Raw genomic sequence first — 11,741 nt, 5'->3', positions numbered from 1 at the left:
GAAATCCCTCTTTCCCTCTGGCCCTCTCTTTATTATCTCTCAAAGATAAAGACTGAACTAAACTGAGTCCCTTTTTGTATTCAATGACTGGCTGCCCTATTGTGTCCTGCTGGACCTTGCACAATGGTCTCTTCTTAGAGTTACAAATAAAAAGCAAGAAAAATTCCATTTGCCCTTGGCCTTCACTTCAACATATCATACAATCCTAATCCCTCTAGGCTTAATTCTGTCTGTTGAAAATAATAGAAAATCATTTTCACCCTTTCCCTTTTTAGAACATTTCTTTAGAAAATGTGTAATTGTTATGTTTTTATCTCTTTGAAATGTATTTAAATACTTTTAAAAGCTAAACCTTTATAAGCTTTAGAACTCAGTGTTGCCTTTTTCAAGGCCTTAGGAAACCATTTTTTTAAGAATGTAAACACCCAAGGAAGATTATATCTCTATCTCCTACTTTATTTGGGAGGGTAGGAGACTAACTTCACCTGGCTCCTGAATCCAAGTTGCAAAAGTACTTCCTGTCAAAAGAAATGAAGATTTTAATTTTCGTTTGTCCAAAGCCAAATAACTAAACCAGGTGCTCACCCCAATTGCGAGGTGAATGATTAACTGTGTGACAAATTGTGCTGTCAAGTCCTCTTAATTGAGGGCTAGTTATTGTTTATCTTGAGAACATGCATACAACTGGTTGTATCTGGTTGAGTATAGAAAAAGGTGAGATTTTCTTCTGTTTTTTCAATTTTTTAGTGGATTATCTGTGATGTGTATCATCACAATCTGGTATAACCCTCATTTGTTAACAAAACTATTTTCTTTTCTGTTTCTCTTTGTGGAGAGGTTTTTTGGATTAGAAGAAGATTTTTTTTTAATTATATTTCTGTAACACTGAGAAAATTATATTATCTGATTTTTTGTTTTTTGGATTGGCTCCATTTCATTTTGAACCAGTGCTTATTAGATTATGAGTAGTATTACGACGTTTGCATAGCACTTTAAATTTAGTGATATTTCAATGATTGTATAATACTATCATCAAGGGTTTGTACAGAAGTCAGATAAATGCAAGTTTCTGTATAGTTTTCCTAAAGTATTATTATTGTAGGAAAAATTAGGCTAACAGTCATAACGTCTCTATCTTCATGATGAGAAGTAGGAATTGGAATTTTTATGCTGTATGTAGTTGTTCATCAATTTATCATTCAATCCATGTAGTCCCATTCATCTTGTCCATAGAATATTTGTTTGTTCTAACAATCTATACAGTGTTGTGGGGAAAAAATAAGGAGTTACATCATATATACATACATATACATATATATACACATATACATATATACACATATACACATACATACATAAAATTTTAGACTTGTTTTAGATTTTCAGAAAATTGCATAGACAGTATAATTTTCATATACTCCTCATCTACTTTCTCCTGTTGTTAACATCTCACGTTACTATGTATGTGTGTCACAACTAAGAAGCTGACATTGATACATTCCTATTAACTAAATTCTATACTTTATTTGGATTTTATTACATTATTTCCTGATATCCTATTTGTTTCCAGGATCTTCTCCAAAAGTCCACATTTCATCTAGTTGGCATGTCCCCCTAAACTTTTTTGGCCTGTAGAAGTTTCTCAAAATTTCTTTGTTTTGATAACTTTGACAGTTTTGAGAATTTCTAGTTAGATACCTTTAGAATCCGCTTGCTTCAATTGTGGTCTGTGTGATGTTTCTCTCATGTTTAGAATGGGGTTATGGGTTTTTTTGGGGGGGATATCTATGACCATGGAAAATTGCCATTCTCACCACATTGTTTTTACAAGCTCTACCATCTGCATGACTTATTCCTGATGATGTTAACTCTGATTGCTTGGCCAAGGTAGTGCTTGCCAGACTTCCTCATGCAAATTTTCTGTTGTAAGTCCCCTTGTCACTCTACTCTTTGGAAGCAAAATGCTATGGGGAATGTTTATATACGTGTCAGCTTAATTTACATATATAATTTCCCAACAAATTAATGATAAATTATTATTAATAAATAATCAAACAATAGAACATAATAGAAAAATATAATAATGAATCAATATGGTATAACCCTAAGTCAACAACCTTTAATCAAGTGGGTTTGACTGTATTGATTTATTTTCATCATCTGATAAAAGAATGGACACTACATCCCATAATTTTATAGTATACAGACAGGGACAAACCTAAGAAAAAGAAACACTCTAAATAGGAGAAGATTTTGCTATTGTATCATTTCAATATTTCACCCTTTAGTAAAAAGTTTTCTTAAATATAATTAATGAAAATTAATACTTTATTTAAATTATCTTAGCTTTTTCCTAATGTCCCTTCCTTTTCCAGGATCCAATGCAGGATATTTTAGCATAATTAGTTGTCATGTTTCTTTGGGCTCCTCTTGACTATAACCTTTAGATTTTTATTGGTTTCAATGGTCTCTGTCATTCTCCATGAGAAGCAATACTATTTTTATTTGCTGTCTAGAGGGAGGGAAAAGATTTTTATTTTACTTTCTCTTCTACAATAGCTTTTGCCCACTGGTCAAGAAATATAATGTGAAGGTTCTGACAACAACCAAGTATGTCCATTCTAATTATACTTTTGGAAAACATGAAATAAGTATTGGATTTTGCTGATCCACGATGCTCCAAAGCCAAGACAGGCCTTCATTTTTGCCATGTCCTGTATTCTCCCATGATGTAGGAGCATGAAGATGCTTTGAGTTTCTGAGTATCATGTCAAATCAGAATGAGTCCAATTGTCTTTTTAAAGTCTGTTTATTCCCCTTTCCTCCATATATAATTACCTGAATCTCTGTAAACGGTTACATTTTAGAATGGGAATTTATTTCTAAATATACTGGAATTGCTGTTCCAATATTCTTCCTCTTAGGGATGCGGCTTCTCTTTAGTCAGTGGATTGTGATCTCGAAACTGTCTCAAGTTAGAAACTAAGCAGACTATTGTGACATTTGTGTTGAGGTTAGCTGCCTTCAGCCTCCTGATTACCTATCCTTTGATTTGTTTGGATGTATAGATTGAGGAATATTCTTGTTGCCTGGCATTTATCTGTGCCCTAGAAATGACATTTTATTAACCATCTCCATCTCTCTCCATGGACTTGGCCCCTTGGCAACTCTGTCCCTGACACTCACCACAAAAAATCTTACTGCCCTGTTTCAGATTAATCTTCCCACCTTTACCTTATTATCTTTGTATTTTGTACAGTTGTATAGAAATTCCTTTAAAATTGTTCTTCAATTCTGTAATAGAACTTTCTCCCTTTATCCTCAACTACAGAGGCCAACTGCCATTGGACTTCTCAATGATTTTGGCACCTCTCTCATCAATGTGTTCCTCTGGCTTCACTTAATAAGACATCTTCTGATGCCTTCCATGAAATATAACTTGCTAGTGGTTTGTTAGCATTTTACTGTCTATCTATCAAATCTACCTCTCTGAGCATTGTGACACATTTCTGCACTATGTGCCATAATATTGCTAGCATTTTTATTTTACTCATTATGGATCATCATTTCCCCAAGCTTCTAAAAGCCAAACTAGCCACCTATTAACATAATCTCCCAAGGTTCTTGCAAAGAAGTTAAATCTTACGTCATAGGGGATTGTTCCCATATAAAAAACTTTCCCCATTAAACTTATTGTTAATTTACTACACTGTCATTGTTGTAATTTTGTTTTTTAAATTTGGTTCTTAAGATTTTTAGGTGTACCAACCCAGATGTCTCCTCTAAAAGTCATCTCCTATTATTTCCCAAATATAACCCTATACTTTAACTGGAAGACTTACTAGGTTTGAGAATTTCACTTTCTTCAGAACTTGCTACTCCTAAGCTTTTCTTGCTCTCCAAATGTGGTCAATGAGGATTGATTATATTCTTCCAAGAAGACCTTGTACTTAATAGTTTACCTTAAACTAGCTGTTAATACCACCTGAATTTCATTGTCTTTATCCAGTGTATCAATCTTGGAGGCTTTGCTCGTTTCTTTTTATTCTTTTTTCTCTAATCTTCCCTTCTCGCTTCACTTCATTCATTTCATCTTTCATCACTGATACCATTTCTTCCAGTTGATCGCATTGGCTCCTGAGGCTTCTGCATTCTTCACGTAGTTCTCGAGCCTTGGTTTTCAGCTCCATCAGCTCCTTTAAGCACTTCTCTGTATTGGTTATTCTAGTTATACATTCTTCTAAATTGTTTTCAAAGTTTTCAACTTCTTTGCCTTTGGTTTGAATATCCTCCCATAGCTCCGAGTAATTTGATCGTCTGAAGCCTTCTTCTCTCAGCTCGTCAAAGTCATTCTCCATCCAGCTTTGTTCCATTGCTGGTGAGGAACTGTGTTCCTTTGGAGGAGGAGAGGCGCTCTGCTTTTTAGAGTTTCCAGTTTTTCTGCTTTGTTTTTTCCCCATCTTTGTCATTTTATCTACTTTTGGTCTTTGATGATGGTGATGTACAGATGGGTTTTTGGTGTGGATGTCCTTTCTGTTAGTTTTCCTTCTAACAGACAGGACCCTCAGCTGCAGGTCTGTGGGAGTACCCGGCCATTTGAGGTGTCAGTCTGCCCCTGCTGGGGGGTGCCTCCCAGTTAGGCTGCTTGGGGTTCAGGGGTAAGGGACCCACTTGAGGAGGCAGTCTGCCCGTTCTCAGATCTCCAGCTGCGTGCTGGGAGAACCACTGCTCTCTTCAAATCTGTCAGACAGGGACATTGAAGTCTGCAGAGGTTACTGCTGTCTTTTTGTTTGTCTGTGCCCTGCCCCCAGAGGTGGAGCCTACAGAGGCAGGCAGGCCTCCTTGAGCTGTGGTGGGCTCCACCCAGTTCGAGCTTCCCAGCTGCTTTGTTTACCTAAGCAAGCCTGGGCAATGGCGGGCGCCCCTCCCCCAGCCTCGCTGCCACCTTGCAGTTTGATCTCAGACTGCTGTGCTAGCAATCAGTGAGACTCCGTGGGCGTAGGACCCTCTGAGCCAGGTGCAGGATATAATCTCCTGGTGCGCCGTTTTTTAAGCCCCTCGGAAAAGCGCAGTATTCGGGTGGGAGTGACCCGATTTTCCAGGTGCCGTCTGTCTCCCCTTTCTTTGACTAGGAAAGGGAACTCCCTGACCCATTGCACTTCCCGAGTGAGGCAATGCCTCGCCCTTCTTCGGCTGGCACACGGTGCACTTACCCACTGACCTGCGCCCACTGACTGGCACTCCCTAGTGAGATGAACCCGGTACCTCAGATGGAAATGCAGAAATCACAGGCCTTCTGCATCGCTCACGCTGGGAGCTGTAAACCGGAGCTGTTCCTATTCGGCCATCTTGGCTCCTCCTCCATCAATCTTGTTTGTTATACATTCTCAGCACCTATTGTCATGACAGCTTCATAGTAGAATTTCAGTATACAGCCATTGGATGAATCTTCATAAATTAAGCAGACAGCTGAACTAAAGTTTCATTGGTAGCCTAGGCTCCTGATTACTCCAAAATATGAATTGACACCGATTTAAAAATAATTGAAGATACTTCTTTAAAATTAAATGAAATTTACATGCAGAAAAATTACCTATGAGAGTGGACCATGAGCCAAAGGCTCCTCTTGAGTAGGCCTTTGTAAATTCAGCATAAATACAGCTATGAAGATAATCCTGAGAATGAACACATTCTAACTGGATTCTTTTCTTCTTTCTTGAATCTTTCTCTCTTCTGTGCTCACTGCCAAATCTTCATTCTTTGTCATCAGAAGTAATAAAAATAGATCCCTAAATGACCAAATTATTTCCAGTCTACTTTTCTAAATTCCAAGATAGACGCTGTGGCTGGATATTCTCTTCCTAATTTCAGGGTTTATCTTTTCAAAATCATGACAAATCCAATGGAACCAAATCATATGTAGGAATTTTTCTAAGTGTCACAATATTTTATAAAATTGTTGCTATGAATATCTCTATTTTATAATTTAGGAAACTGAGGCAGAGAGGTGCCTTGGTAAAAAATAACACAGCTAGTAAGTGGTTGTTTGGAGATTCTAAACTGAGCAGTATGGCTTGAGATTCAGTAGTCTTGACACTGCCTTTTATTGCCTTTTTAAAAGTAGATGTGTAAATATATTACATTTGAACCAAGACAATGTCAAATGTATATGATAAAATAAGTTTAAACAATCAGAAAAATATGCATACAGTAAAAGCCTTTCTTTCAAGGGAAAAGTTGGAAATTATATGCCAGTCAATAGAATGAAATCATTCAATACTTGACACTTGAGAACCCCAAAAGAAAATGTGGCATGCTATTCTGTAACTACACACTGAGAGAAGTATGTTAATGGCAGAAAAGATTGGTAAAGCATGCTACTATGGCATACTGACAAAACTATTTTGGTTATCATCAGGAATAGTGCAGATCTTAAAGAAAATATAATCATTATATTACATACTCATAAGGATTTATTTTATAAGATTTTCCATACAAATATGAGATACTGCATTTCAATAAAGAAAATGGAAGGGAAAATATTAAAGAGCAGTTAGAATGTTGAATTAGAAGAAAATGCTGAAAACAGATATATAATATATATATAATGTATAATATATATAATATTACATATAATATAGATATAATATATAAAACAGATTTATAATATACAGTAGCAAAACTTAGAATATGCAAGTTTATGAAAGAATGAGAGGCACATGATAGATATAGATATTTTCAAAGAATCAAGTTGAAAAACATCGAGGGAATAGAAAGAGGAAAAATGGCAACACACCCTTGGATATCATTAAATATTTTGGATAAGTTCTGGTGAGAAGATGTTTAGAAACATTACAAAAATTCAGAACATTCCATGCTCATGGGTAGGAAGAATCAATATCATGAAAATGGCCATGCTGCCCAAGGTAATTTATAGATTCAATGCCATCCCCATCAAGCTACCAATGACTTTCTTCACAGAATTGGAAAAAACTACTTTAAAGTTCATATGGAACCAAAAAAGAGCCTGCATTTCCAAGTCAATCCTAAGCCAAAAGAACAAAGCTGGAGGCATCATGCTACCTGACTTCAAACTATACTACAAGGCTACAGTAACCAAAACAGCATGGTACTGGTAACAAAACAGAGATATAGATCAATGGAACAGAACAGAGCCCTCAGAAATAATGCCGCATATCTACAACTATCTGATCTTTGACAAACCTGACAAAAACAAGCAATGGGGAAAGGATTCCCTATTTAATAAATAGTGCTGGGAAAACTGGCTAGCCATACATAGAAAGCTGAAACTGGATCCCTTCCTTACATCTTATGCAAAAATCAATTCAAGATGGATTAAAGACTTAAATGTTAGACCTAAAACCATAAAAACCCTAGAAGAAAACCTAGGCATTACCATTCAGGACATAGGCATGGGCAAGGACTTCATGTCTAAAACACCAAAAGCAATGGCAACAAAAGCCAAAATTGACAAATGGGATCTAATTTAACTAAAGAGCTTCTGCACAGCAAAAGAAACTACCATCAGAGTGAACAGGCAACCTCCAAATTGGGAGAAAATTTTTTGCAACCTACTCATCTGACAAAGGGCTAATATCCAGAATCTACAATGAACTCAAACAAATTTAGAAGAAAAAAACAACCCCATCAAAAAGTGGGCGAAGGACATGAACAGACACTTCTCAAAAGAAGACATTTATGCAGCCAAAAAACACATGAAAGAATGCTCACCATCACTGGCCATCAGAGAAATGCAAATCAAAACCACAATGAGATACCATCTAACACCAGTTAGAATGGCAATCATTAAAAAGTCAGGAAACAACAGGTGCTGGAGAGGATGTGGAGAAATAGGAACACTTACACTGTTGGTGGGACTGTAAACTAGTTCAACCCTTGTGGAAGTCAGTGTGGCCATTCCTCAGGGATCTAGAACTAGAAATACCATTTGATCCAGCCATCCCATTACTGGGTATATACCCAAAGGACTATAAATCATGATGCTATAAAGACACATGCACATGTATGTTTACTGTGGCACAATTCACAATAGCAAAGACTTGGAACCAACCCAAATGTCCAACAATGATAGACTGGATTAAGAAAATGTGGCACATATACACCATGGAATACTATGCAGCCATAAAAAATGGTGAGTTCATGTCCTTTGTAGGGACATGGATGAAATTGGAAATCATCATTCTCAGTAAACTATCACAAGAACAAAAAACCAAACACCGCATATTCTCACTCATAGGTGGGAATTGAACAACGAGAACACATAGACACAGGAAGGGGAACATCACACTCTGGGGACTGTTGTGGGGTGGAGGGAGCGGGGAGGGATAGCATTGGGAGATATACCTAATGCTAGATGACGAGATAGTGGGTGCAGCGCACCAATATGGCATATGTATACATATGTAACTAACCTGCACATTGTGCACATGTACCCCAAAACCTAAAGTATAAAAAAAAAAAAAAAAAGAAATCTCAACCATTAAGTAGCAACCACAATTGTTAAAAAAAAAAAAAAAAAAAGAAAACAAAAAATCTCCATTTCTGGCCGGGCACAGTAGCTCCCACCTGTAATCTCAGCACTTTGGGAGGCTGAGGCGGGTGGATCACTTGAGCGCAGGGGTTGGAGACCAGCCTGGGCAGCATGAGGAAACCCCATCTCTAGAAAAAAATGCAAAAATTACAGAGGTGTGGGATCTCCCCACTCCAGATGCTGAGGTGGGAGGATGGCTTCAGTGCAGGAGGCAGAAGTTTCAGTGATCTGAGATCGTGCCATTGCACTCCAGCCTGAGTCACAGAGTGAGACCCGGTCGAAGTATAATAATAATACAAAATAAAGTAAAATAAAATAAAAAAAAGAAACATTACAAAAATTCTAGTAGGATGTAAAGTAAAATATGAATAAGAAAATGCTAGGAAAATCAAGGAAGATATTTATATGGCATATTGTGAGGATTTATTAATTTGCCTATTCAGGACACATTTATTTTACTAGGACCACCCAATTTTCCAACAATTACAGATTTAAAAGGAAACTTAAAAGGATATATATGTATATATGCATATATAGAGAGAGAGAGAGTGAGAGAGAGAATATATATATATACATACACAATCCTGTTAATTTAAACCTACAAATATATAATGTACGAGAAAAAATCATAGTTAAGGAGTTAATCACAATACTTCTGATAAAGTTAATTGGATTGTTTGTGATTCAAAGGATAAATGCTTGAGGGGATGAAGCATGATGTGCTTATTTCACATTGCAGCCTACATCAAAACATCTCATATACCCCATAAATATATACACCCACTATGTACCCACAAAAGTTTTAAAAAAATTAAAAAGTAAAAAAGAAAAGGTGAGACTGAACAATGGGTTCATTTTGTAGTAGCAAGCTTATTAGCAAATGAAATCACATAATAGTAGAAGTGTTTTATCAGGCAAGTAAGTCAAGAATGAATCCTCTAAATCATATATCTGCTAAGCAAGTTACCTGAGTGGAACAAAATCTATTCAATGTTAATTAATACTTTAAATATTACAAATAAAATATGTACGGATTCAGGCTACTGGAGAAAATGCTTATGTGTTGTTTTGTGTTTCTTTTATTTTAATAAGTCATGGAGACTTGTTAAGGGACAATTTGGTTGTTTTAGAATTTGAGAGAAGTAAAACCTTGGAGGAACAGTTCTCTGATTCTCTTGGTTTTTATGCCATAGATAAGGGGGTTCACCATGGGAGGAACAAGGAGGTAGATATTAGCCACTAAGATGTGCATATGAGGAGCCACATTGTGCCCAAACCTATGAGTAAGGAAGGAGAAAAAGGCTGGAGTATAGGCCACCAAGATCACACACACGTGGGATCCACAAGTGCCCAAGGTCTTGAGCTGAGCAGCCTTGGATGCAAGACTGAAGACAATGTAAAGGATGACAATGTAGGAGCATATGATTAATATGAAATCTAAACCCCTAGTCAGGAAGGCAGCAGTTAGGCTGTATATTCTGCAGATTCTGGTGTCTGAACAAGCAAGCTTGATCAGAGCCATAAATTCACAGTAAGTGTGAGGGATGATGTTAGTTTTACAGTAGGGAAGCCACCGAAGCATGAATGGCTGAGGACTGAAAAGCAAAGCCCCACGGAAAACAATAGCTAGGCCCAAGTTCTTGATGACTCTGTGTGAGAGGATCGTGGAATGTCTCAGAGGATTGCAGATTGCCATGTAGCGGTCAAAGGCCATGGCCAGGATAAACCCTGAGGCCATGCTGCACAATGCATGAATGAGAAATACTTGCACAAGGCAGGCTTCAAAATAGATCTCTCTGTTATGGAACCAAAAAAGGCTGAGGATTTTTGGCATAGCGGTGGTGGAGATGATCAGGTCTGCCACAGAGAGCATACAGAGGAAGAAGTACATGGGTTCATGCAGGTTGGGATCCATTCTGATAATAAATAGTATAGAGAAATTTCCCAGGAGAGCACTCAGATACACGAGGCAGAAAGGCATTGCTATCCAGGCATGGATGGCTTCCATTCCTGGAATGCCAAGGAGGAGAAAGATACTGGGATGGAAATTGGTATTATTTGATGATGGCATGATGGAAACTCCTGACTATGTTCAACTGTGAAATAGCATAAATTCTTTCTTATTTACTTGTCCATTCATATACTGATGTCTGTACTTATTAATTTATATAAAACACTTGACAATGTTTATTACCCAAAGGAAAACCAGTAAATAGAGCTCAAACTCTAACTTTAGAGATAAATTTCTAGCAGGGAGAAACCGATGCAAACCAGTAATTAAGTTCTCATGATTATTGCAACAAAAGTAATATGAACAAGCAGTTCCCAGGACTCAATAAATGCAGAAATGTATTCCATTTCATGAGTCAAATGATTCAAATATAAGGTGCTTAATCTTGGTTCTGAAGTATTCTGGACCTTTAAAATAAAGAGAAAGTATACATCAAAAATTCAAAATCAGATGGCATCAGTAGCTGCATTCAGAAGATGAAAGAATTGCTTTTGCATTATTCACACAGTTATTCTTTTTAGAGAGAAAATTTGAAATCTACTCTTCTAGCAATTTCCAAAACTATACTACAGTGTTATTTAATATAGTCATATTATGCTCTCCAATAGACTTCTTGAACTTTGTATCTTTTGAACCATATCTCTCCAACCCACTGTTCTCACCGCTGGTAACCACCATTTCACTCTCTACTTCTATGAGTTCAACATTTTGGATTCTACATATAAGTGAGATCGTGTGGTATTTGTCTTTTGGTTATGATTGCCTCCTTGTGTTATGAGGCATATAATCATCATTAATTGATGAAAGAAAGCACCTGCGTATAATACATATCTTTCTGGATTAAATATGATTATTTTTGTATATCTTAGCACAGTGAAAATCTGAGACTTAATGAAACAATGTGTTGGCAGAGATTGGGAATTGCACATCAAGAGAGATGGAAACAAAATATTGCTGATATATTTTAATTTTTTTGGAAAAAAGTGTTTCATAACAAGCAAGCATTGCTTTTAAGAAGTAATGCTTTAGTCATGTCTCATAAATTCTAATAAGCTTCGTTTTCATTTTTATTCACTTCAGACTACTTTCTAATGTTCTTTTTGATTCATTTGATCCATTGGCTATTTAAAACTGTCCTATTTAGTTTTTAAATATTCA

The 11,741-nt window shown here is 36.6% G+C and overlaps 1 protein-coding gene across 1 annotated transcript; it reads right to left on the bottom strand.

Annotated features, from left to right (window-relative positions):
* Positions 1 to 9,698: 9,698 nt before the first annotated feature.
* LOC100443673 (olfactory receptor 52P1-like) lies at positions 9,699 to 10,646 on the bottom strand. Its single transcript, XM_002822135.2, has one exon. The coding sequence runs from the start codon at positions 10,641 to 10,643 to the stop codon at positions 9,699 to 9,701; it is 945 nt and encodes a 314-aa protein (XP_002822181.1). The 5' UTR covers positions 10,644 to 10,646.
* Positions 10,647 to 11,741: the final 1,095 nt, after the last annotated feature.

The sequence above is a fragment of the Pongo abelii genome, chromosome 9, assembly GCF_028885655.2.
Source record: "Pongo abelii isolate AG06213 chromosome 9, NHGRI_mPonAbe1-v2.0_pri, whole genome shotgun sequence".
NCBI lineage: Eukaryota > Metazoa > Chordata > Mammalia > Primates > Hominidae > Pongo > Pongo abelii.
This window is presented reverse-complemented; position numbering and strand designations above follow the sequence as displayed.